The sequence below is a fragment of the Oncorhynchus clarkii genome, chromosome 16 (genome assembly GCF_045791955.1).
Source record: "Oncorhynchus clarkii lewisi isolate Uvic-CL-2024 chromosome 16, UVic_Ocla_1.0, whole genome shotgun sequence".
NCBI lineage: Eukaryota > Metazoa > Chordata > Actinopteri > Salmoniformes > Salmonidae > Oncorhynchus > Oncorhynchus clarkii.
In genome coordinates, this window is record NC_092162.1 from 75,149,605 (window position 1) to 75,173,609 (window position 24,005).

Sequence of the window (24,005 nt, forward strand, 5' to 3'; positions counted from 1 at the left end):
GAGTCTCAATTTGGTGTTTGTCCCATTTTTGTGAATTCTTGTTTGGTGAGCGGACCCCAGACCTCACAGCCATAAAGTTCTGTAACTGATTCAAGTATTTTTAGCCAGATCCTAATTGTCATGTCGAATTTGATGTTCCTTTTGATGGCATAGAAGGCCCTTCTTGCCTGGTCACTGTGAAAGTTACCTGTGGTGTTGATGTTTCTCTCTCTCTCTCTCTCTCTCTCTCTCCATCAGTCTTTCACACTCCTTCATAATCCCTCCATCCTGTCGTTGCGCTCTCTGTCTGTGTGTGTATGTGTCTGCCATCTGTCTGTGGGAGTGTGTTGAACCACATCTCTTAACAGAGACCTGTACTACTGACTAATAGGGACCAGACTGATAAAATACTGACAGAAGAACAGTACTCTAAATTATACAATTTTCTAGACACATATTCAATAGTTCAGGCTTTGTAAACAGCAGGGTTGTAACTGCTGGTTGGAGGACTCCAGATGTCCTGATGCTGGGGATCTTCCAATATGGGAATTCTGAAAAAACATGGGAATTTTAGAAAAAGTTACCATCATTTTGCAACCCTACACCATGTGTTCCACATGTTTTCTAAGAACTGAATGGTCACAAGCTGAGGTCCTGTAATGTTGTTGACAGGTGTCGTTCCAAGTGATGTCCAGGTCAGCTGGTTGACTAATGTCAAATACTTTCAGAACCAGCAACTGTTTGCTCCCTATTAATACTGTGTTGAACCGTGTTGAACCGTGTTGAATGGTGTTGAACCGTGTTGAACCGTGTTGAACCGTGTTGAATGGTGTTGAATGGTGTTGAACCATGTTGAACCGTGTTGAATGGTGTTGAACCGTGTTGAACCGTGTTGAATGGTGTTGAATGGTGTTGAACCATGTTGAACCGTGTTGAATGGTGTTGAACCGTGTTGAACCGTGTTGAACCGTGTTGAATGGTGTAGAATGGTGTTGAACCGTGTTGAACCGTGTTGAACTGTGTTGAACGGTGTTGAATGGTGTTGAATGGTGTTGAACCGTGTTGAATGGTGTTGAACCGTGTTGAACCGTGTTGAATGGTGTTGACCGTGTTGAACCGTGTTGAACCGTGTTGAATGGTGTTGAATGGTGTTGAACCATGTTGAACCGTGTTGAATGGTGTTGAACCGTGTTGAACCGTGTTGAATGGTGTTGAATGGTGTTGAACCGTGTTGAACCGTGTTGAACTGTGTTGAATGGTGTTGAATGGTGTTGAATGGTGTTGAACCGTGTTGAACCGTGTTGAATGGTGTTGAACCGTGTTGAACCGCGTTGAACGATGTTGAACGGTGTTGAACGGTGTTGAACGGTGTTGAACGGTGTTGAACCGTGTTGAACCGTGGTGAACCGTGTTGAATGGTGTTGAATGGTGTTGAACCGTGTTGAACCATGTTGAACCGTGTTGAACCGTGTTGAATGGTGTTGAATCGTGTTGAATGGTGTTGAACCGTGTTGAATCGTGTTGAACCGTGTTGAATCGTGTTGAACCGTGTTGAACCGTGTTGAACCGTGTTGAACCGTGTTGAACGGTGTTGACCCGTGTTGAATGGTGTTGAACCGTGTTGAACAGTGTTGAATGGTGTTGAACCGTGTTGAACCGTGTTGAACCGTGTTGAACTGTGTTGAATGGTGTTTAACCGTGTTGAACCGTGTTGAATGGTGTTGAACCGTGTTGAACAGTGTTGAACCGTGTTGAATGGTGTTGAACCGTGTTGAATCGTGTTGAACCGTGTTGAATCGTGTTGATCCGTGTTGAACCGTGTTGAACCGTGTTGAACCGTGTTGAACCGTGTTGAATGGTGTTGAACCGTGTTGAACCGTGTTGAACGGTGTTGAACGGTGTTGACCCGTGTTGAATGGTGTTGAACCGTGTTGAACAGTGTTGAACCGTGTTGAACCGTGTTGAATGGTGTTGAACCGTGTTGAACCGTGTTGAACCGTGTTGAACCGTGTTGAATGGTGTTGAACCGTGTTGAACCGTGTTGAATGGTGTTGAATGGTGTTGAACCGTGTTGAACGGTGTTGAACGGTGTTGAACCGTGTTGAATGGTGTTGAACCGTGTTGAACCGTGTTGAATGGTGTTGAATGGTGTTGAACCGTGTTGAACAGTGTTGAACGGTGTTGAACCGTGTTGAATCGTGTTGAATGGTGTTGAACCGTGTTGAACGGTGTTGAATGGTGTTGAATGGTGTTGAATGGTGTTGAACCGTGTTGAACGGTGTTGAACCGTGTTGAATGGTGTTGAACCGTGTTGAACGGTGTTGAACGGTGTTGAACCGTGTTGAATGGTGTTGAATGGTGTTGAATGGTGTTGAACCGTGTTGAATAGTGTTGAACCGTGTTGAACCGTGTTGAATGGTGTTGAACGGTGTTGAACCGTGTTGAATGGTGTTGAACCGTGTTGAACTGTGTTGAACCGTGTTGAACCGTGTTGAACCGTGTTGAACTGTGTTGAACCGTGTTGAATGGTGTTGAACCGTGTTGAACAGTGTTGAACTGTGTTGAACTGTGTTGAATGATGTTGAACCGTGTTGAACTGTGTTGAACCGTGTTGAATGGTGTTGAACCGTGTTGAACAGTGTTGAACTGTGTTGAACTGTGTTGAATGATGTTGAACCGTGTTGAACAGTGTTGAACTGTGTTGAATGATGTTGAACCGTGTTGAACAGTGTTGAACTGTGTTGAACAGTGTTGTACTGTGTTGAACCGTGTTGAACAGTGTTTTACAGTGTTGTACTGTATTGAACCGTGTTGAACAGTGTTTTACAGTGTTGTACTGTGTTGAACAGTGTTGAACAGTGTTTTACAGTGTTGTACTGTGTAATAACGTGTTGTACCATGCAATACCGTGTTGTACTGTGTAATAAATCAAATATATATTTTTTAAATATATTGGTCGCATACACATGGTTAGTAGATGTTATTGGTCGCATACACATGGTTAACAGATGTTATTGGTCACATACACATGGTTAGCAGATGTTATTGGTCACATACACATGGTTAGCAGATGTTATTGGTCACATACACATGGTTAGCAGATGTTACTGGTCACATACACATGTTTAGCAGATGTTATTGGTCGCATACACATGGTTAGCAGATGTTATTGGTCGCATACACATGGTTAGCAGATGTTATTGGTTGCATACACATGGTTAGCAGATGTTATTGGTCGCATACACATGGTTAGCAGATGTTATTGGTCGCATACACATGGTTAGCAGATGTTATTGGTTACATACACATGGTTAGCAGATGTTATTGGTTACATACACATGGTTAGCAGATGTTATTGGTTACATACACATGGTTAGTAGATGTTATTGGTCACATGGTTAGCAGATGTTATTGGTTACATACACATGGTTAGCAGATGTTATTGGTTACATACACATGGTTAGCAGATGTTATTGCTAAATGTATGGTGTAGCAAAATGCTTGTGCTTCTAGTTCCAATAGTGCAGTAATATCTAACAAGTAATCTGACAGTTCCACAACAACTACCTGATACACACAAATCTAAGGGATGGAATAAGAATATATACATATAAATATGAACAATAACAGAGTGGCCTTGGCAAGATGCTATAGATGGTATAAAACACAGTATATACATATGGGATGAAGTGCCAATGATTTTAGTCAATGTTGGCAGCAGCCGCTCTGTGTTAGTGATGGCTGTTTAACAGTCTGATGGCCTTGAGATAGAAGCTGTTTTTCAGTCTCTCGGTCCCAGCTTTGATGCACCTGTACTGATCTCGCCTTCAGATGATAGCGGAGTGAACAGGCAGTGGCTTGGGTGGTTGTTGTCCTTGATTATCTTTATGGCATTCCTGTGACATCGGGTGGTGTAGGTGTCCTGGAGGGCAGGTAGTTTGCTCCCGGTGATGCGTTGTGCAGACCTCACCACCCTCTGGAGAGCCCTGTAGTTGAGGGCGGAGCAGTTGCCTTACCAGGCTGTGATACAGCCCGATAGGATGCTCTCGATTGTGCATCTGTAAAAGTTTGTGAGGGTTTTAGGTGACAGGCCAAATTTCTTCACCTTCCTGAGGTTGAAGAGGCGCTATTGCGCTTTCTTCACCACACTGTCTGTGTGGGTGGATCCATTCAGTTTGTCTGTGATGTGTATGCCGAAGAACTTCCCACCTTTTCCACTGCTGTCCTGTTGATGTGGATAGGGGGGTGCTCCCTCTGCTGTTTTCCTGACGCCACACTCTGAGTGCCCTCACCTCCTCCCTGTAGGCTGTCTCATCATTGTTGTTAATCAGGCCTACTAGTGTTGTGTCGTCTGCAAACTTGATGATTGAGTTGGAGGTAATGCATGGCGACGCAGTCATGGGTGAACAGAGAGTACAGGAGGGGGCTGATCACACACCCTTGTGGGGCCCCAGTGTTAAGGAACAGTGAAGAGAAATGTAGTTTTCTACCTTCACCACCTGGGGGTGGCCAGTCAAAAAGTCCAGGACTCAATGGCACAGGGCGGGTTTGAGACCCAGGGCCTCCAGCTTAAAGGATGAGCTTGGAGGGTACTATGGTGTTGAATGCTGAGCTGTAGTCAATGAACAGCATTCTTACATAGGTATTCCTCCTGTCCAGATGTGATAGGGCAGTGTGCAGTGTGATGGCAATTGCATCGTCTGTGGACCTGTTGGGGTGGTATGCAAGTGGAAGTGGGTCTAGGGTGGCAGGTAAGGTGGAGGTGATATGGTCCTTGACTAGGTTCCCAAGTGGTACAGCGGTCTAAGGCATCTCAATGCTAGAGGCGTCACTACACACACCCTTGTTCAAAGCCAGGCTCTATCACAACCAGGCGTGATTGGGAGTTTTGTGGGAATGCCGCCATCTATATACAGTTTCTGGTTAGGGTAGGTTTTAATAGTCACATTGGGTACAAAATCTTCTATGTACTTCCTTATAAACTCAATCACCGAATCATCGTATAAATCAATATTATTATCTGAGGCTACCCGGAACATGTCCCAGTCCGCGTGATCAAATAATCTTGAATCATGGATTCCGATTAGGCAGACCAGCGTTGAATAGTTATTGTACATCCTGTTTGAGTTTCTGCCTATAGGATGGGAGGAGCAAAATGGAGTCGTGGTCAGATTTGCCAAATGGAGGGCAGGGGAGGGCCTTGTATGCATCGAGGAAGTTAGAGTAGCAGTGATCCAGTGTTTTTCCAGCGCGAGCGCTACAATCAATATGCTGATAGACTTTAGGTAGCCTTGTTGTCAAATTTCCTTTGTTAAAATACCAAGCTAAATAAGTGCAGCCTCAGGATATATGATTTCCAGTTTGCATAGAGTCCAGTGAAGTTCCTTGAGGGCCGTCGTGGTATCTGTTTGAGGGGGGTTTTACACGGCTGTGACAATAACTGACAATAATTTTCTTGGGAGATAATATGTCGGCATTTGATTGTGAAGAATTCTAGGTCAGGTGAAAAAAAGGACTTGAGTTCCTGTCTGTTATTACAATTACGACATGACTCGCTAATCATGAAGCACACACCCCCGCCCTTCTTCTTCCCAGAGAGATGTTTATTTCTGTCGGCGCGACGCATGAAGAAACCCGGTGGCTGTACCGACTCAGACAACATATCCCGAGAGAGCCTAGTTTCCGTGAAACAGAGTATGTAACAATCCCTGTTGTCTCTCTGGAAAGCAAAACTTGCCCTAATTTCGTCTACCTTGTTGTCTAGAGACTGGGCATTGGCGAGTAATATACTTGGAAGCGGTGGGTGGTGTTCACGCCTTCGAAATCTGACAGGAGGTAAGGATCTAAACAGGCCATAGTGGCGAAGAAATTACAATTAACACTGGAGTGATAGAATGTGCAAATGAGGATGTGCAAGTAGAAATACTGGTGTGCAAAAGAGCAGAAAAACAGCTTAAAGGATGATATGGGGATGAAGTAGGTAGTTGGATGGGCTATTTACATATGGGCTGTGTACAACTGCAGTAATCTGCTCTGACAGCTGAAGCTTAAAGTTAGTGAGGGAGATATGAGTTTCCAACTTCAGTGATATTTGCAATTCGTTCCAGGCATTGGCAGCAGAGAACTGGAAGGAAAGGCGGCCAAAGCAGGTGTTGGCTTTGGGGATGACTGTCTGTGTCTGTGTCTGTGTCTGTGTCTGAGTGTGTGTGTGTGTGTGTGTGTGTGTGTGTGTGTGTGTGTGTGTGTGTGTGTGTGTGTGTGTGTGTTTCAGATCAGCACCCTGGTCACAATGGGACCAGAGGAGATGACTAAACCACAATCCACTCTGTGTTCTAAAGCTTTCTATCATTAGGATCCAAAGAGCTCAGTCAAGGACAGATGTGTGAGAGAGAGAGTGGGAGGGAGAGGAAAAGGGGGGGGAGTGGAAAAGGGGAGAGAGGGATGGAGGGAGAGAGTGATCGAGAGAGAAAGAAAGAGAAAGAGGGGGAGAGAGAGAGACAGAGAGAGAGGGGAAAAAGGGGAGGGAGGGAGAGAGGGATGGGGGAGAGAGTGATCGAGAGAGAAAGAAAGAGAGAGAGGGGAGAGAGAGAGAGAGAGAGAGAGAGAGATAGAGAGAGAGAGAGAGAGGGAGGGAGATGGAGGGAGGGAGGGAGAGAGAGAGAGAGAGAGAGAGAGAGATGGAGGGAGGGAGAAAGAGAGAGAGAGAGAGAGAGCATAGTGTTATCCCTAATGTACCTGACCAAAGTATGTCATAACAATATTCTCTGTGCGCTGCTTGATTGGATTGATGTTCTCAACAAAATAACTTCAGAACGTTAGAAAGTAAAGCAGAAATAAACCCAACTTCAGATTAACCTAAACATACCTCCTCCCTGCACAGCGGAAACCTAAAAACCTATAGCAGCCCAGCCAGGTGCCTTAAAACATGTTCTCTGGGCCATGGCCTCTGGAGCTGTACGTGTATGTGATGTTCGTTCAATGAGACCTGTTCAGGGAGACCTCCACACTACAGCCAGTTCAGGGAGACCTGTTCAGGGAGACCTCCACACTACAGCCAGTTCAATGAGACCTGTTCAGGGAGACCTCCACACTACAGCCAGTTCAGGGAGACCTCCACACTACAGCCAGTTCAGGGAGACCTGTTCAGGTAGACCTGTTCAGGGAGACCTCCACACTACACTACAGCCAGTTCAGGTAGACCTCCACACTACAGCCAGTTCAGGTAGACCTGTTAAGGTAGACCTGTTCAGGGAGACCTCCACACTACACTACAGCCAGTTCAGGGAGACCTGTTCAGGTAGACCTCTACACTACAGCCAGTTCAGGGATAGCTCCACACTACAGCCAGTTCAGGGAGACCTGTTCAGGGAGACCTCCACACTACAGCCAGTTCAGGGAGACCAGTTCAGGGAGACCTCCACACTACAGCCAGTTCAGGGAGACCTCCACACTACTGCCAGTTCAGGGAGACCTCCACACTACAGCCAGTTCAGGGAGACCTGTTCAGGTAGACCTCTACACTACAGCCAGTTCAGGTAGACCTCCACACTACAGCCAGTTCAGGGAGACCTGTTCAGGGAGACCTCCACACTACAGCCAGTTCAGGGAGACCTGTTCAGGGAGACCTCCACACTACAGCCAGTTCAGGGAGACCTCCACACTACAGCCAGGTCAGGTAGACCTGTTCAGGGAGACCTCCACACTACAGCCAGTTCATGGAGACCTCCACACCACAGCCTGTTCAGGGAGACCTCCACTGTATAGAGCCATGTTATTTTCTACTTCCTGTATATAGCCATGTTATTTTCTACTCCCTGTATAGAGCCATGTTATTTTCTACTTCCTGTATAGAGCCATGTTATTTTCTACTTCCTGTATATAGCAATGTTATTTTCTACTTCCTGTATATAGCCATGTTATTTTCTACTTCCTGTATAGAGCCATGTTATTTTCTACTTCCTGTATAGAGCCATGTTATTTTCTACTTCCTGTATAGAGCCATGTTATTTTCTACTTCCTGTATAGAGCCATGTTATTTTCTACTTCCTGTATAGAGCCATGTTATTTTCTACTTCCTGTATAGAGCCATGTTATTTTATACTCCCTGTATGTATTAACAGGCTAGGTGTTCTCACTATTTGCTGTTCTCCCTATGTCAGAAATGTATAGACATAAAAGTACAAATGTGTAGACCATACACGTGCCTGTATTTGTGGATGCGTCCATTGAGGGTGTGTGAGAGGGTGTGAGAGGGTGTGAGAGGGTGTGAGAGTGCGTGAGAGGGTGTGAGAGGATGTGAGAGGGTCTGAGAGGGTCTGAGAGTGTGTGAGAACTGTGAGAGGGTGTGAGAGGGTGTGAGAGTGTGTGAGAGGGTGTGAGAGTGTGTGAGAGTGTGTGAGAGGGTGTGAGAGGGTGTGAGAGTTCGTAAGAGGGTGTGAGAGTGTGTGAGAGGGTCTGAGAGTGTGTGAGAACTGTGAGAGGGTGTGAGAGGGTGTGAGAGTGTGTGAGAGGGTGTGAGAGTGTGTGAGAGTGTGTGAGAGGGTGTGAGAGGGTGTGAGAGGGTGTGAGAGTGTGTAAGAGGGTGTGAGAGTGTGTGAGAGGGTGTGAGAATGTGTGAGAGTGTGTGAGAACTGTGAGAGGGTGTGAGAGTGTGTGAGAGTGCGTGAGAGGGTGTGAGAGGGTGTGAGAGGGTGTGAGAGTTTGTGAGAGTGTGAGAGTGTGTGAGAGTGTGTGAGAGGGTGTGAGAGAGTGTGAGAGGGTGTGAGAGGGTGTGAGAGTTTGTGAGAGGGTGTGAGAGGATGTGAGAGTGTGTGAGAGTGTGTGAGAGTTTGTGAGAGTGTGTGAGATGGTTTGAGAGTGTGTGAGAGTGTGTGAAAGTGTGTGAGAGGGTGTAAGAGAGTGTGAAATGGTGTGAGAGGGTGTGAGGGCTGATAAGGTGTCTGACAGGTAGAGCTGGGGTAGAGAGGCTGTCTGACAGGTAGGGCTGGGTTAGAGAGGCTGTCTGACAGGTAGGGCTGGGTTAGAGAGGCTGTCTGACAGGTAGGGCTGGGTTAGAGAGGCTGTCTGACAGGTAGGGCTGGGTTAGAGAGGCTGTCTGACAGGTAGGGCTGGGTTAGAGAGGCTGACACCAGACACAGCTCTGACACCAGACACATCTCTGACACCAGACACATCTCTGACCCCAGACACATCTCTGACCCCAGACACAGCTCTGACACCAGACACAGCTCTGACACCAGACACAGCTCTGACACCAGACACATCTCTAACACCACACAGCTCTGACACCACACAGCTCTGACACAAGACACAGCTCTGACACCAGACACAGCTCTGACACCAGACACAACTCTGACACCAGACACAACTCTGACACCAGACACAGCTCTGACCCCAGACACAGCTCTTAGCCCAGACACAACTCTGACACCAGACACAGCTCTGACACCAGACACAGCTCTGACACACACACAGGTCTGACACCACACACATCTCTGACACAAACGCAGCTCTGGAACACACACAGCTCTGACACCACACAGCTCTGACACACACACAGCTCTGACACCACACAGCTCTGACACACACACAGCCCTGTCACCAGACACAGCTCTGACACCACACACATCTCTGACACCACACACAGCTCTGACCCCAGACACAGCTCTGAGACACACAGCTCTGACACCAGACACAGCACTGAGACACACAGCTCTGACACCAGACACAGCTCTGACCTCAGATACATCTCTGACACCAGACACAGCTCTGACCCCAGACACATATCTGACACCACACACAGCTCTGACACCACACACAGCTCTGACCCCAGACACAGCTCTGACCCCAGACACAGCTCTGATCCCAGACACAGCTCTGACACCAGACACAGCTCTGACACCAGACACAGCTCTGACACCAGACACATCTCTGACCCCAGACATAGCTCTGTCATCAGACACAGCTCTGACCCCAGACACAGCTCTGACCCCAGACACAGCTCTGACACCAGACACATCTCTGACACCAGACACATCTCTGACACCAGACACAGCTCTGACCCCAGACACAGCTCTGAGACACACAACTCTGACACCACACACAGCTCTGACCCCAGACACAGCTATGACCCCAGACACAGCTCTGATCCCAGACACAGCTCTGACCCCAGACACAGCTCTGACCCCAGACATAGCTCTGTCATCAGACACAGCTCTGACCCCAGACACAGCTCTGACCCCAGACACAGCTCTGACCCCAGACACAGCTCTGACCCCAGACACAGATCTGACACCACTCACAGCTCTGACCCCAGACACATCTCTGAACCCAGACACCCATCTGACACCAGACACAGCTCTGACACCACACAGCTCTCAGACACACTGCTCTGGCCCCAGACTGAGGCGCTTGAGTTGTGTAGCAGAAGAAGAAAGGAACATTTCCCTGATGACAGACAGTGATGATAACATTGTTTCCCTGACGACAGACGGCGATGATAACATTGTTTCCCTGATGACAGACAGCGATGATAACATTGTTTCCCTGATGACAGACAGCGATGATAACATTGTTTCCCTGATGACAGACAGCGATGATAACATTGTTTCCCTGATGACAGACAGCGATGATAACATTGTTTCCCTGATGACAGACAGCGATGATAACATTGTTTCCCTGATGACAGACAGTGATGATAACATTGGTGCGCTGATGACAGACAGCGATGATAACATTGTTTCCCTGATGACAGACAGCGATGATGACATTGTTTCCCTGATGACAGACAGCGATGATAACATTGTTTCTCTGATGACAGACAACGATGATAACATTGTTTCCCTGATGACAGACAGCGATGATAACATTGTTTCCCTGATGACAGACAGTGATGATAACATTGGTGCGCTGATGACAGACAGCGATGATAACATTGTTTCCCTGATGACAGACAGCGATGATGACATTGTTTCCCTGATGACAGACAGCGATGATAACATTGTTTCCCTGATGACAGACAGCGATGATAACATTGTTTCCCTGATGACAGACAGCGATGATAACATTGTTTCCCTGATGACAGACAGCGATGATAACATTGTTGCGTTGATGACAGACAGCGATGATAACATTGTTTCTCTGATGAGAGACAGCGATGATAACATTGTTTCCCTGATGACAGACAGCAATGATAACATTGTTTCCCTGATGACAGACAGCGATGATAACATTGTTTCCCTGATGACAGACAGCGATGATAACATTGTTGCGTTGATGACAGACAGCGATGATAACATTGTTTCTCTGATGAGAGACAGCGATGATAACATTGTTTCCCTGATGACAGACAGCGATGATAACATTGTTTCCCTGATGACAGACAGCGATGATAACATTGTTTCTCTGATGAGAGACAGCGATGATAACATTGTTTCCCTGATGACAGACAGCGATGATAACATTGTTTCCCTGATGACAGACAGCGATGATAACATTGTTTCCCTGATGACAGACAGCGATGATAACATTGTTGCGCTGATGACAGAAACACCCTGACCCAGCGAACGGCCTGGGTCACCACCACATTAATGTTCCTACAGAGTGCAGTAGGGTGCTTGGAGCAGTTGATTGACAGGTGTAGGCTACTGGAGAATTATCAACTTTCCTCTTGTGTGGATGCTAGCCAATGATATATAGTTATGTATAATTTATCATTCTAGTTACGGTCCTAAACCACTTAATAGGTAAATGCTACCATCTAGTGGATAACATGAATGTGGTATGAACGACAGCAGTAGTTGTCAACCATGGGTTTATCTGATAGATAGGCTAGGGCCTAACCAGCTGGTCATAGAGACAGACTGGGAGGGCCTAGTCAGCAGGTCATAGAGAGAGACTGGGAGGGCCTAGTCAGCTGGTCATAGAGAGAGACTGGGAGGGCCTAGTCAGCAGGTCATAGAGACAGACTGGGAGGGCCTAGTCAGCAGGTCATAGAGACAGACTGGGAGGGCCTAGCAGGCTGGTCATAGAGACAGACTGGGAGGGCCTAGTCAGCAGGTCATAGAGACAGACTGGGAGGGCCTAGCAGGCTGGTCATAGAGACAGACTGGGAGGGCCTAGCAGGCTGGTCATAGAGACAGACTGGGAGGGCCTAGCAGGCTGGTCATAGAGACAGACTGGGAGGGCCTAGTCAGCAGGTCATAGAGAGAGACTGGGAGGGCCTAGTCAGCTGGTCATAGAGAGAGACTGGGAGGGCCTAGCAGGCTGGTCATAGAGACAGACTGGGAGGGCCTAGTCAGCTGGTCATAGAGAGAGACTGGGAGGGCCTAGTCAGCAGGTCATAGAGACAGACTGGGAGGGCCTAGCAGGCTGGTCATAGAGAGAGACTGGGAGGGCCTAGTCAGCTGGTCATAGAGACAGACTGGGAGGGCCTAGCAGGCTGGTCATAGAGAGAGACTGGGAGGGCCTAGCCAAATCAAATCAAATCAAATTTTATTTGTCACATACACATGGTTAGCAGATGTTAATGCGAGTGTAGCGAAATGCTTGTGCTTCTAGTTCCGACAATGCAGTAATAACAAGTAATCTAACTAACAATTCCAAAACTACTGTCTTGTACACAGTGTAAGGGGATAAAGAATATGTACATAAGGATATATGAATGAGTGATGGTACAGAGCAGCATAGGCAAGATACAGTAGATGGTATCGGGTACAGTATGTACAAATGAGATGAGTATGTAAACAAAGTGGCATAGTATAGTATAAAGTGGCTAGTGATACATGTATTACATAAGGATACCGTCGATGATATAGAGTACAGTATATACGTATGCGTATGAGATGAATAATGTAGGGTAAGTAACATTTATATAAGGTAGCATTGTTTAAAGTGGCTAGTGATATATTTACATCATTTCCCATCAATTCCCATTATTAAAGTGGCTGGAGTTGAGTCAGTGTCAGTGTGTTGGCAGCAGCCACTCAGTGTTAGTGGTGGCTGTTTAACAGTCTGATGGCCTTGAGATAGAAGCTGTTTTTCAGTCTCTCGGTCCCAGCTTTGATGCACCTGTACTGACCTCGCCTTCTGGATGATAGCGGGGTGAACAGGCAGTGGCTCGGGTGGTTGATGTCCTTGATGATCTTTATGGCCTTCCTGTGACATCGGGTGGTGTAGGTGTCCTGGAGGGCAGGTAGTTTGCCCCCGGTGATGCGTTGTGCAGACCTCACTACCCTCTGGAGAGCCTTACGGTTGAGGGCGGTGCAGTTGCCATACCAGGCGGTGATACAGCCCGCCAGGATGCTCTCGATTGTGCATCTGTAGAAGTTTGTGAGTGCTTTTGGTGACAAGCCGAATTTCTTCAGCCTCCTGAGGTTGAAGAGGCGCTGCTGTGCCTTCTTCACCACGCTGTCTGTGTGAGTGGACCAATTCAGTTTGTCTGTGATGTGTATGCCGAGGAACTTAAAACTTGCTACCCTCTCCACTACTGTTCCATCGATGTGGATAGGGGGGTGTTCCCTCTGCTGTTTCCTGAAGTCCACAATCATCTCCTTAGTTTTGTTGACGTTGAGTGTGAGGTTGTTTTCCTGACACCACACTCCGAGGGCCCTCACCTCCTCCCTGTAGGCCGTCTCATCGTTGTTGGTAATCAAGCCTACCACTGTTGTGTCGTCCGCAAACTTGATGATTGAGTTGGAGGCGTGCGTGGCCACGCAGTCGTGGGTGAACAGGGAGTACAGGAGAGGGCTCAGAACGCAACCTTGTGGGGCCCCAGTGTTGAGGATCAGCGGGGAGGAGATGTTGTTGCCTACCCTCACCACCTGGGGGCGGCCCGTCAGGAAGTCCAGTACCCAGTTGCACAGGGCGGGGTCGAGACCCAGGGTCTCGAGCTTGATGACGAGCTTGGAGGGTACTATGGTGTTGAATGCCGAGCTGTAGTCGATGAACAGCATTCTCACATAGGTATTCCTCTTGTCCAGATGGGTTAGGGCAGTGTGCAGTGTGGTTGAGATTGCATCGTCTGTGGACCTATTTGGGCGGTAAGCAAATTGGAGTGGGTCTAGGGTGTCAGGTAGGGTGGAGGTGATATGGTCCTTGACTAGTCTCTCAAAGCACTTCATGATGACGGATGTGAGTGCTACGGGGCGGTAGTCATTTAGCTCAGTTACCTTAGCTTTCTTGGGAACAGGAACAATGGTGGCCCTCTTGAAGCATGTGGGAACAGCAGACTGGTATAGGGATTGATTGAATATGTCCGTAAACACACCGGCCAGCTGGTCTGCGCATGCTCTGAGGGCGCGGCTGGGGATGCCATCTGGGCCTGCAGCCTTGCGAGGGTTAACACGTTTAAATGTCTTACTCACCTCGGCTGCAGTGAAGGAGAGACCGCATGTTTTCGTTGCAGGCCGTGTCAGTGGCACTGTATTGTCCTCAAAGCGGGCAAAAAAGTTATTTAGTCTGCCTGGGAGCAAGACATCCTGGTCCGTGACTGGGCTGGGTTTCTTCCTGTAGTCCGTGATTGACTGTAGACCCTGCCACATGCCTCTTGTGTCTGAGCCGTTGAATTGAGATTCTACTTTGTCTCTGTACTGGCGCTTAGCTTGTTTGATAGCCTTGCGGAGGGAATAGCTGCACTGTTTGTATTCGGTCATGTTACCAGACACCTTGCCCTGATTAAAAGCAGTGGTTCGCGCTTTCAGTTTCACACGAATGCTGCCATCAATCCACGGTTTCTGGTTAGGGAATGTTTTAATCGTTGCTATGGGAACGACATCTTCAACGCACGTTCTAATGAACTCGCACACCGAATCAGCGTATTCGTCAATGTTGTTATCTGACGCAATACGAAACATCTCCCAGTCCACGTGATGGAAGCAGTCTTGGAGTGTGGAGTCAGCTTGGTCGGACCAGCGTTGGACAGACCTCAGCGTGGGAGCCTCTTGTTTTAGTTTCTGTCTGTAGGCAGGGATCAACAAAATGGAGTCGTGGTCAGCTTTTCCGAAAGGGGGGCGGGGCAGGGCCTTATATGCGTCGCGGAAGTTAGAGTAACAATGGTCCAAGGTCTTTCCTCCCCTGGTTGCGCAATCGATATGCTGATAAAATTTGGGGAGTCTTGTTTTCAGATTAGCCTTGTTAAAATCCCCAGCTACAATGAATGCAGCCTCCGGATAAATTGTTTCCAGTTTGCAGAGAGTTAAATAAAGTTCGTTCAGAGCCATCGATGTGTCTGCTTGGGGGGGGATATATACGGCTGTGATTATAATCGAAGAGAATTCTCTTGGTAGATAATGCGGTCTACATTTGATTGTGAGGAATTCTAAATCAGGTGAACAGAAGGATTTGAGTTCCTGTATGTTTCTTTCATCGCACCATGTCACGTTAGTCATAAGGCATACGCCCCCGCCCCTCTTTTTACCAGAAAGATGTTTTTTCCTGTCTGCGCGATGCGTGGAGAAACCTGTTGGCTGCACCGCTTCGGATTGCGTCTCTCCAGTAAGCCACGTTTCCGTGAAGCAAAGAACGTTACAGTCTCTGATGTCCCTCTGGAATGCTACCCTTGCTCGGATTTCATCAACCTTGTTGTCAAGAGACTGGACATTGGCAAGAAGAATGCTAGGGAGTGGTGTGCGCTGTGCCCGTCTCCGGAGTCTGACCAGAAGACCGCCTCGTTTCCCTCTCTTTCGGAGTCGTTTTTTTGGGTCGCTGCATAGGATCCACTCCGTTGTCCTGTTTGTAAGGCAGAACACAGGATCCGCGTCGCGAAAAACATATTCTTGGTCGTACTGATGGTGAGTTGATGCTGATCTTATATTCAGTAGTTCTTCTCGACTGTATGTAATGAAACCTAAGATGACCTGGGGTACTAATGTAAGAAATAACACGTAAAAAAACAAAAAACTGCATAGTTTCCTAGGAACGCGAAGCGAGGCGGCCATCTCTGTCGGCGCCGGAAGTAGCCAGCTGGTCATAGAGAGAGACTGGGAGGGCCTAGCCAGCTGGTCATAGAGAGAGACTGGGAGGGCCTAGCCAGCTGGTCATAGAGACAGACTGGGAGGGCCTAGTCAGCAGGTCATAGAGACAGACTGGGAGGGCCTAGTCAGCTGGTCATAGAGAGAGACTGGGAGGGCCTAGTCAGCAGGTCATAGAGACAGACTGGGAGGGCCTAGCAGGCTGGTCATAGAGAGAGACTGGGAGGGCCTAGCCAGCTGGTCATAGAGACAGACTGGGAGGGCCTAGCCAGCTGGTCATAGAGACAGACTGGGAGGGCCTAGCCAGCTGGTCATAGAGACAGACTGGGAGGGCCTAGCCAGCTGGTCATAGAGACAGACTGGGAGGGCCTAGCCAGCTGGTCATAGAGAGAGACTGGGAGGGCCTAGCCAGCTGGTCATAGAGACAGACTGGGAGGGCCTAGTCAGCTGGTCATAGAGAGAGACTCGGAGGGCCTAGTCCGCAGGTCATAGAGACAGACTGGGAGGGCCTAGTCAGCTGGTCATAGAGAGAGACTGGGAGGACCTAGCCAGCTGGTCATAGAGAGAGACTGGGAAGGCCTATTCAGCCGGTCATAGAGACAGACTGGGAGGGCCTAGTCAGCTGGTCATAGAGAGAGACTGGGAGGGCCTAGCCAGCTGGTCATAGACAGAGACTGGGAGGGCCTAGCCAGCTGGTCATAGAGAGAGACTGTGAGGGCCTAGCCAGCTGGTCATAGAGACAGACTGGGAGGGCCTAGTCAGCTGGTCATAGAGACAGACTGGGAGGGCCTAGCCAGCTGGTCATAGAGAGAGACTGTGAGGGCCTAGCCAGCTGGTCATAGAGAGAGACTGGGAGGGCCTAGTCAGCCGGTCATAGAGACAGACTGGGAGGGCCTAGCCAGCTGGTCATAGAGAGAGACTGTGAGGGCCTAGCCAGCTGGTCATAGAGACAGACTGGGAGGGCCTAGTCAGCTGGTCATAGAGAGAGACTGGGAGGGCCTAGTCCGCAGGTCATAGAGACAGAATGGGAGGGCCTAGTCAGCTGGTCATAGAGACAGACTGGGAAGGCAGGCCAGCTGGTCGTAGAGACAGACTGGGAGGGCCTAGCTAGCTGGTTCTGGAGAAAGACTGGGAGGTCCTAGCCAGCTGGTTCTGGAGAGAGACTGGGAGGGCCTAGCCAGCTGGGTCTGGAGAGAGACTGGGAGGTCCTAGCCAGCTGGTTCTGGAGAGAGACTGGGAGGGCCTAGCCAGCTGGTCATAGAGACAGACTGGGAGGGCCTAGTCAGCTACTTCTATTCCAGGCCACATTCCTGTCAAACATTTACTCAGAAATTTAACCAATCACATGCTTGCTGTGGGCAGGTTACATGTCAAGTTTGTAGAGAATAGTATGTGTATGGACTGAGCCCAGCCACAACCCACATTTCTTTCATGCGTGCGTGTGTGGGTTATATCCAATGACTGTATATATGAATGGACAAAGCCATTGATCACGTGTCACCATTCATTCATATGTGATGACTCAAGAGCGCATCGAAGCCAAATGAAGTTAAGATGTCGTCTCAGGGGATATAACGTGTGCAGTTCCAGAAAGTGATGTTCCTTGCTCAGTGCTGCCCCCTCTCATTGAGTAACTCTAATTGAAGGCCGACCGGGGTACTGCAGGTTGCCAATAGCATCTAAATTATCTTTATATCTTTTCAGTGTATGATTTAAAAACAATTGGCCCAAAGACATACATCTGGTGTGTCGACTGTCAAGGGTTTGAGTGTCAAAGGTTTAAAGTACTTAGGTAGTACTTTAAAGTATTTTTACCTAAGTAGTTTGTCTTTCTCACTGTGTTAATTTATCTGGGACTGTTTCAGGACGCCTGTTGTTATTGTTGACAGGACGTGTGTTGTTGTTGACAGGATGTGTGTTGTTACTGTTGACAGGACGTGTGTTGTTGTTGACAGGACATGTGTTGTTGTTGACAGGATGTGTGTTGTTGTTGACAGGACGTGTGTTATTGTTGACAGGACATGTGTTGTTATTGTTGACAGGACGTGTGTTGTTGTTGACAGGACGTGTGTTGTTGTTGACAGGACGTGTGTTATTGTTGACAGGGCGTGTGTTATTGTTGACAGGACGTGTGTTGTTGTTGACATGATGTGTGTTGTTGTTGACAGGACGTGTGTTATTGTTGACAGGATGTGTGTTGTTGTTGACAGGATGTGTGTTATTGTTGACAGGATGTGTGTTGTTGTTGACAGGACATGTGTTATTGTTGACAGGACTTGTGTTATTGTTGACAGGACATGTGTTATTGTTGACAGGACGTGTGTTATTGTTGACAGGACGTGTGTTATTGTTGACAGGACGTGTGTTGTTATTGTTGACAGGACGTGTGTTGTTGTTGACAGGACGTGTGTTGTTGTTGACAGGACGTGTGTTATTGTTGACAGGGCGTGTGTTGTTGTTGACAGGATTTGTGTTGTTGTTGACAGGACGTGTGTTGTTGTTGACAGGACGTGTGCTGTTGTTGACAGGACGTGTGTTGTTTTTGACAGGACGTGTGTTGTTATTGTTGACAGGACGTGTGTTGTTGTTGACAGGACGTGTGTTGTTATTGTTGACAGGATGTGTGTTGTTGTTGACAGGATTTGTGTTATTGTTGACAGGATGTGTGTTGTTGTTGACAGGATGTGTGTTGTTGTTGACAGGACGTGTGTTGTTGTTGACAGGATGTGTGTTGTTGTTGACAGGACGTGTGTTGTTGTTGACAGGATGTGTGTTGTTGTTGACAGGTTGTGTGTTGTTGTTTACATGACGTGTGTTGTTGTTGACAGGATGTGTGTTGTTGTTGACAGGATGTGTGTTTGTTGTTGACATGATGTGTGTTGTTGTTGACAGATCGTGTGTTGTTGTTGACATGATGTGTGTTGTTGTTGTCAGGACGTGTGTTGTTGTTGACAGGTCGTGTGTTGTTGCTGACAGGACATGTGTTGTAATTGTTGACAGGGTGTGCTGATGTTGACAGGATGTGTGTTGTTGTTGACAGGTCATGTATTGTTGTTGACAGGATGTGTGTTGTTGTTGACAAGATGGGTGTGTTGTTATTGTTGACAGGATGTGTGTTGTTGCTGACAGGATGTGTGTTGTTGTTGACAGGGTGCGTTGATGTTGACAAGACATGTTGTTGACAGGACGTGTGTTGTTGTTGACAGGGTGTGTTGATGTTGACAGGACGTGTGTTGTTGTTAACAAGACGTGTGTTGTTATTGTTGACAGGACGTGTGTTGTTGTTGACAGGACATGTGTAGTTGTTGACAGGACATGTTTTGTTGTCGACAGGACGTGTGTTGTTATTGTTCACAGGGCACGTGTTGTTGTTGACAGGACCTGTGTTGTTGTTGGCATGACTTTGGTTGTTGTTGACAGGACGTGTGTTGTTATTGTTGACAGGATGTGTGTTGTTGTTGACATGATGTGTGCTGTTGTTGACAGAACGTGTGTTGTTGTTGACATGATGTGTGTTGTTGTTGTCAGGACGTGTGTTGTTGTTGACAGGTCGTGTGTTGTTGCTGACAGGACATGTGTTGTAATTGTTGACAGGGTGTGCTGATGTTGACAGGATGTGTGTTGTTGTTGACAGGTCATGTATTGTTGTTGACAGGATGTGTGTTGTTGTTGACAAGATGGGTGTGATGTTATTGTTGACAGGATGTGTTGTTGCTGACAGGATGTGTGTTGTTGTTGACAGGGTGTGTTGATGTTGACAAGACATGTTGTTGACAGGACGTGTGTTGTTGTTGACAGGGTGTGTTGATGTTGACAGGACGTGTGTTGTTGTTAACAGGACGTGTGTTGTTATTGTTGACAGGGCGTGTGTTGTTGTTGACAGGACATGTTTTGTTGTTGACAGGACATGGGTTGTTGTTGACAGGACATGTGTTGTTATTGTTGACAGGAGGTGTGTTGTTATTGTTGACAGGATGTGTGTTGTTGTTGACATGACGTGGGTTGTTGTTGACAGGACGTGTGTTGTTATTGTTGACAGGATGTGTGTTGTTGTTGACAGGATGTGTGTTGTTGTTGACAGGGTGTGTTGTTTTTGTTGACAGGATATGTGCTGGTGTTGACAGGCCGTGTGTTGTTGACAGGACATGTGTTGATGTTGACAGGACATGTTTTGTTGTCGACAGGGCGCGTTTTGTTGTCGACAGGGCGCGTGTTGTTGTTGACAGGACCTGTGTTGTTGTTGGCATGACTTTGGTTGTTGTTGACAGGACATGGGTTGTTGTTGACATGACGTGGGTTGTTGTTGACAGGATGTGTGTTGTTGTTGTTGACAGGATGTGTGTTGTTGTTGACAGGACGTGTGTTGTTGTTGACAGGACGTGTGCTGGTGTTGACAGGTTGTGTGTTGTTGTTGACAGGGTGTGTTGTTGTTGACAGGGTGTGTTGTTGTTGACAGGGTATGTTGTTGTTGACAGGGAATGTTGTTGTTGACCAGTTTTGTGTTGCTATTGTTTACAGGATGTGTGTTGTTGACAGGACATGTGTTGTTTTTGACAGGACATGTGTTGTTGTTGACAGGATGTGTGTTGTTATTGTTGACAGGACATGTGTTGTTGTTGACAGGATGTGTGTAGTTATTGTTGACAGGACAAGTGTTGTTGTTGACAGGACTTGACTTGTTTTGCTATTGTGACAGGACGTGTGTTGTTGTTGACAGGACCCATGTTGTTGTTGTTTACAGGACATGTGTTGTTGTTGACAGTGTGTGTTGTTGTTGACAGGGTGTGTTGTTGTTGACAGGGAATGTTGTTGTTGACAGGTTTTGTGTTGCTATTGTTTACAGGAGGTGTGTTGTTGACAGGACATGTGTTGTTGTTGACAGGACATGTGTTTGTTGTTGACAGGACCCATGTTGTTGTTGTTTACAGGACATGTGTTGTTGTTGACAGGATGTGTGTTTTTGACAGGACATGTGTTGTTGTTGACAGGACGTGTATTGTTGTTGACAGGACGTTTGTTGTTGTTGACAGGTTGCTTTGTTGTTGACAGGGTGTGTTGTTGTTGACAGGACGTGTGTTGTTGTTTACAGGCCAAGTGTTGTTGTTGACAGGTCTTGTGTTGTTATTGTTTACAGGACGTGTATTGTTGTTGACAGAACGTGTGTTGTTGTTGACAGGGTGTGTTGGGGTTGACAGGGTGTGTTGTTGTTGACAGGGTATGTTGTTGTTGACAGGTCTTGCGTTGCTATTGTTTACAGGATGTGTGTTGTTGACAGGACATGTGTTGTTGTTTACAGGATGTGTGTTGTTGTTGACAGGATTTGTGTTGTTGACAGGACATGTGTTGTTGTTGACAGGATGTGTATTGTTGTTGACAGGACGTGTGTTGTTGTTGACAGGTTGCTTTGTTGTTGACAGGGTGTGTTGTTGTTGACAGGACGTGTGTTGTTGTTTACAGGCTGTGTGTTGTTGTTGACAGGTCTTGTGTTGTAATTGTTTACAGAACGTGTATTGTTGTTGACAGGACGTGTGTTGTTGTTGACAGGGTGTGTTGGGGTTGACAGGGTGTGTTGTTGTTGACAGGGTATGTTGTTGTTGACAGGTCTTGCGTTGCTATTGTTTACAGGATGTGTGTTGTTGACAGGACATGTGTTGTTGTTGACAGGACGAGTTTTGTTGTTGACATGACGTGTATTGTTGTTGACATGTCGTGTGTTGTTGTTGACATGACGTGTGTTGTTGTTGACATGACGTGTGTTGTTGTTGACAGGACGTGTGTTGTTGTTGACATGACGTGTGTTGTTGTTGACATGACGTGTGTTGTTGTTGACATGACGTGTGTTGTTGTTGACATGACGTGTGTTGTTGTTGACAGGACGTGTGTTGTTGTTGACAGGACGTGTGTTGTTGTTGACAGGACGTGTGTTGTTGTTTACATGACGTGTGTTGTTGTTGACAGGACGTGTGTTGTTGTTGACATGACGAGTGTTGTTGTTGACATGACGTGTGTTGTTGTTGACAGGACATGTGTTGTTGTTGACAGGACGAGTTTTGTTGTTGACATGACGTGTATTGTTGTTGACATGTCGTGTGTTGTTGTTGACATGACGTGTGTTGTTGTTGACATGACGTGTGTTGTTGTTGACATGACGTGTGTTGTTGTTGACATGACGTGTGTTTTTGTTGACATGACGTGTGTTGTTGTTGACATGACGTGTGTTGTTGTTGACATGACGTGTGTTGTTGTTGACAGGACGTGTGTTGTTGTTGACAGGACGTGTGTTGTTGTTGACAGGACGTGTGTTGTTGTTTACATGACGTGTGTTGTTGTTGACAGGACGTGTGTTGTTGTTGACATGACGAGTGTTGTTGTTGACATGACGTGTGTTGTTGTTGACATGACGTGTGTTTGTTGTTGACAGGACGTGTGCCCATGAGGTCGTTGCTGTTGGTGCTCCTGCTCATTGGCATCCAGGCTGTACTGAACATGGAAGGGGCCCTGGGCCCGGTGGCTGCCAACCACAGTACAGAACACCACACAGCAGCCAATGGCAGAGCAGAACAGCACACAGCAGCCAATGGCAGAACAGAACACCACACAGCAGCCAATGGCAGAGCAGAACTACAGAGGACGGCCCGACTGTCAGTGTCACCTCAGCAGGAGCAGCCAGCAGCAGACAGGGATACTCAGCAGAGACCCAGCCGGACCAGACAGGCCCACAGACCAGCCTCTCTACCCCAGGACAGGAGTTCTTCCCTGGGCCATTCTGAGACAGACTCCTCCTCTTCCCCCTCCATCCCTGAGGTGGACCCCAAACTGTTCAGCAAGCGGAAGTACCGCACCTCATCACGCGTCGTCTTCAGCGACGTACCCCCCTCTCACCACACCCTGGGGGGGGAGACAGGGGATGAGGAGGAAGGGGTGATGGGTGGGGGAGTGAGGGTGAGGCGGAGAGCGGGGGGGCAGCCCATGCACAGGGGGGAGTACTCCGTGTGCGACAGCATCAGCGTGTGGTTGGGGAACCTGACCAAGGCCACAGACATCGCCGGCAACGAGGTGGAGGTTCTGCCAGAGGTGAAGATAGACAACGTCCGCAAGAGACAGTTCTTCTACGAGACCACCTGCCGCGTGGCCACACCCCCGGGGGGCGGAGCTGGGGCTGGGGGAGGGGCCAGTGGAGGCATTTCTAAAGCAGGGTGCCGCGGCATCGACAGCCGTCACTGGAACTCGTACTGCACCAACACACACACGTACGTGCGCGCGCTCACCAAGTTCAAGGAGCAGACGGCGTGGAGGCTGATACGCATCAACGCAGCGTGTGTGTGTGTCCTCAGCCGCAAGTCCTGGAGGCACTGACCTCTCACCCCTAGGACTATGGACCCATATATACACACACACACACAAACAAACACCGATTGCACAGTCAGACACGTAAACAACCTTGAAACAGCCACTACAGATGTATTGTAGTGTTAGACTCCCCTCCCACACACAGACACACTCCCACACACAGACACACTCCCACACACAGACACACTCCCACACACAAGACACACTCCCACACACACAGACACACTCCCACACACAGACACACTCCCACACACAAGACACACTCCCACACACACAGACACACTCCCACACACAGACACACTCCCACACACAGACACACTCCCACACACACAGACACACTCCCACACACAGACACACTCCCACACACACAGACACACTCCCACACACAGACACACTCCCACACACAGACACACTCCCACACACAAGACACACTCCCACACACACAGACACACTCCCACACACAGACACACTCCCACACACAAGACACACTCCCACACACACAGACACACTCCCACACACAGACACACTCCCACACACAGACACACTCCCACACACAGACACACTCCCACACACACAGACACACTCCCACACACACAGACACACTCCCACACACAGACACACTCCCACACACACAGACACACTCCCACACACAGACACACTCCCACACACAAGACACACTCCCACACACACAGACACACTCCCACACAC

The 24,005-nt window shown here is 48.0% G+C and overlaps 1 protein-coding gene across 1 annotated transcript in view; it reads left to right on the forward strand.

Moving 5' to 3' along the window:
* The window catches only part of LOC139367802 (nerve growth factor-like), an 88,946-nt gene extending 65,598 nt beyond the window's left edge, over positions 1-23,348 (forward strand). The window contains exon 2 of the mRNA XM_071106140.1: positions 22,369-23,348. Coding sequence (XP_070962241.1) covers positions 22,380-23,303 — 924 coding nt within the window. The 5' untranslated portion in view covers positions 22,369-22,379 and the 3' untranslated portion in view covers positions 23,304-23,348. The remainder of the gene's footprint in view (positions 1-22,368) is intronic.
* Positions 23,349-24,005: the final 657 nt, after the last annotated feature.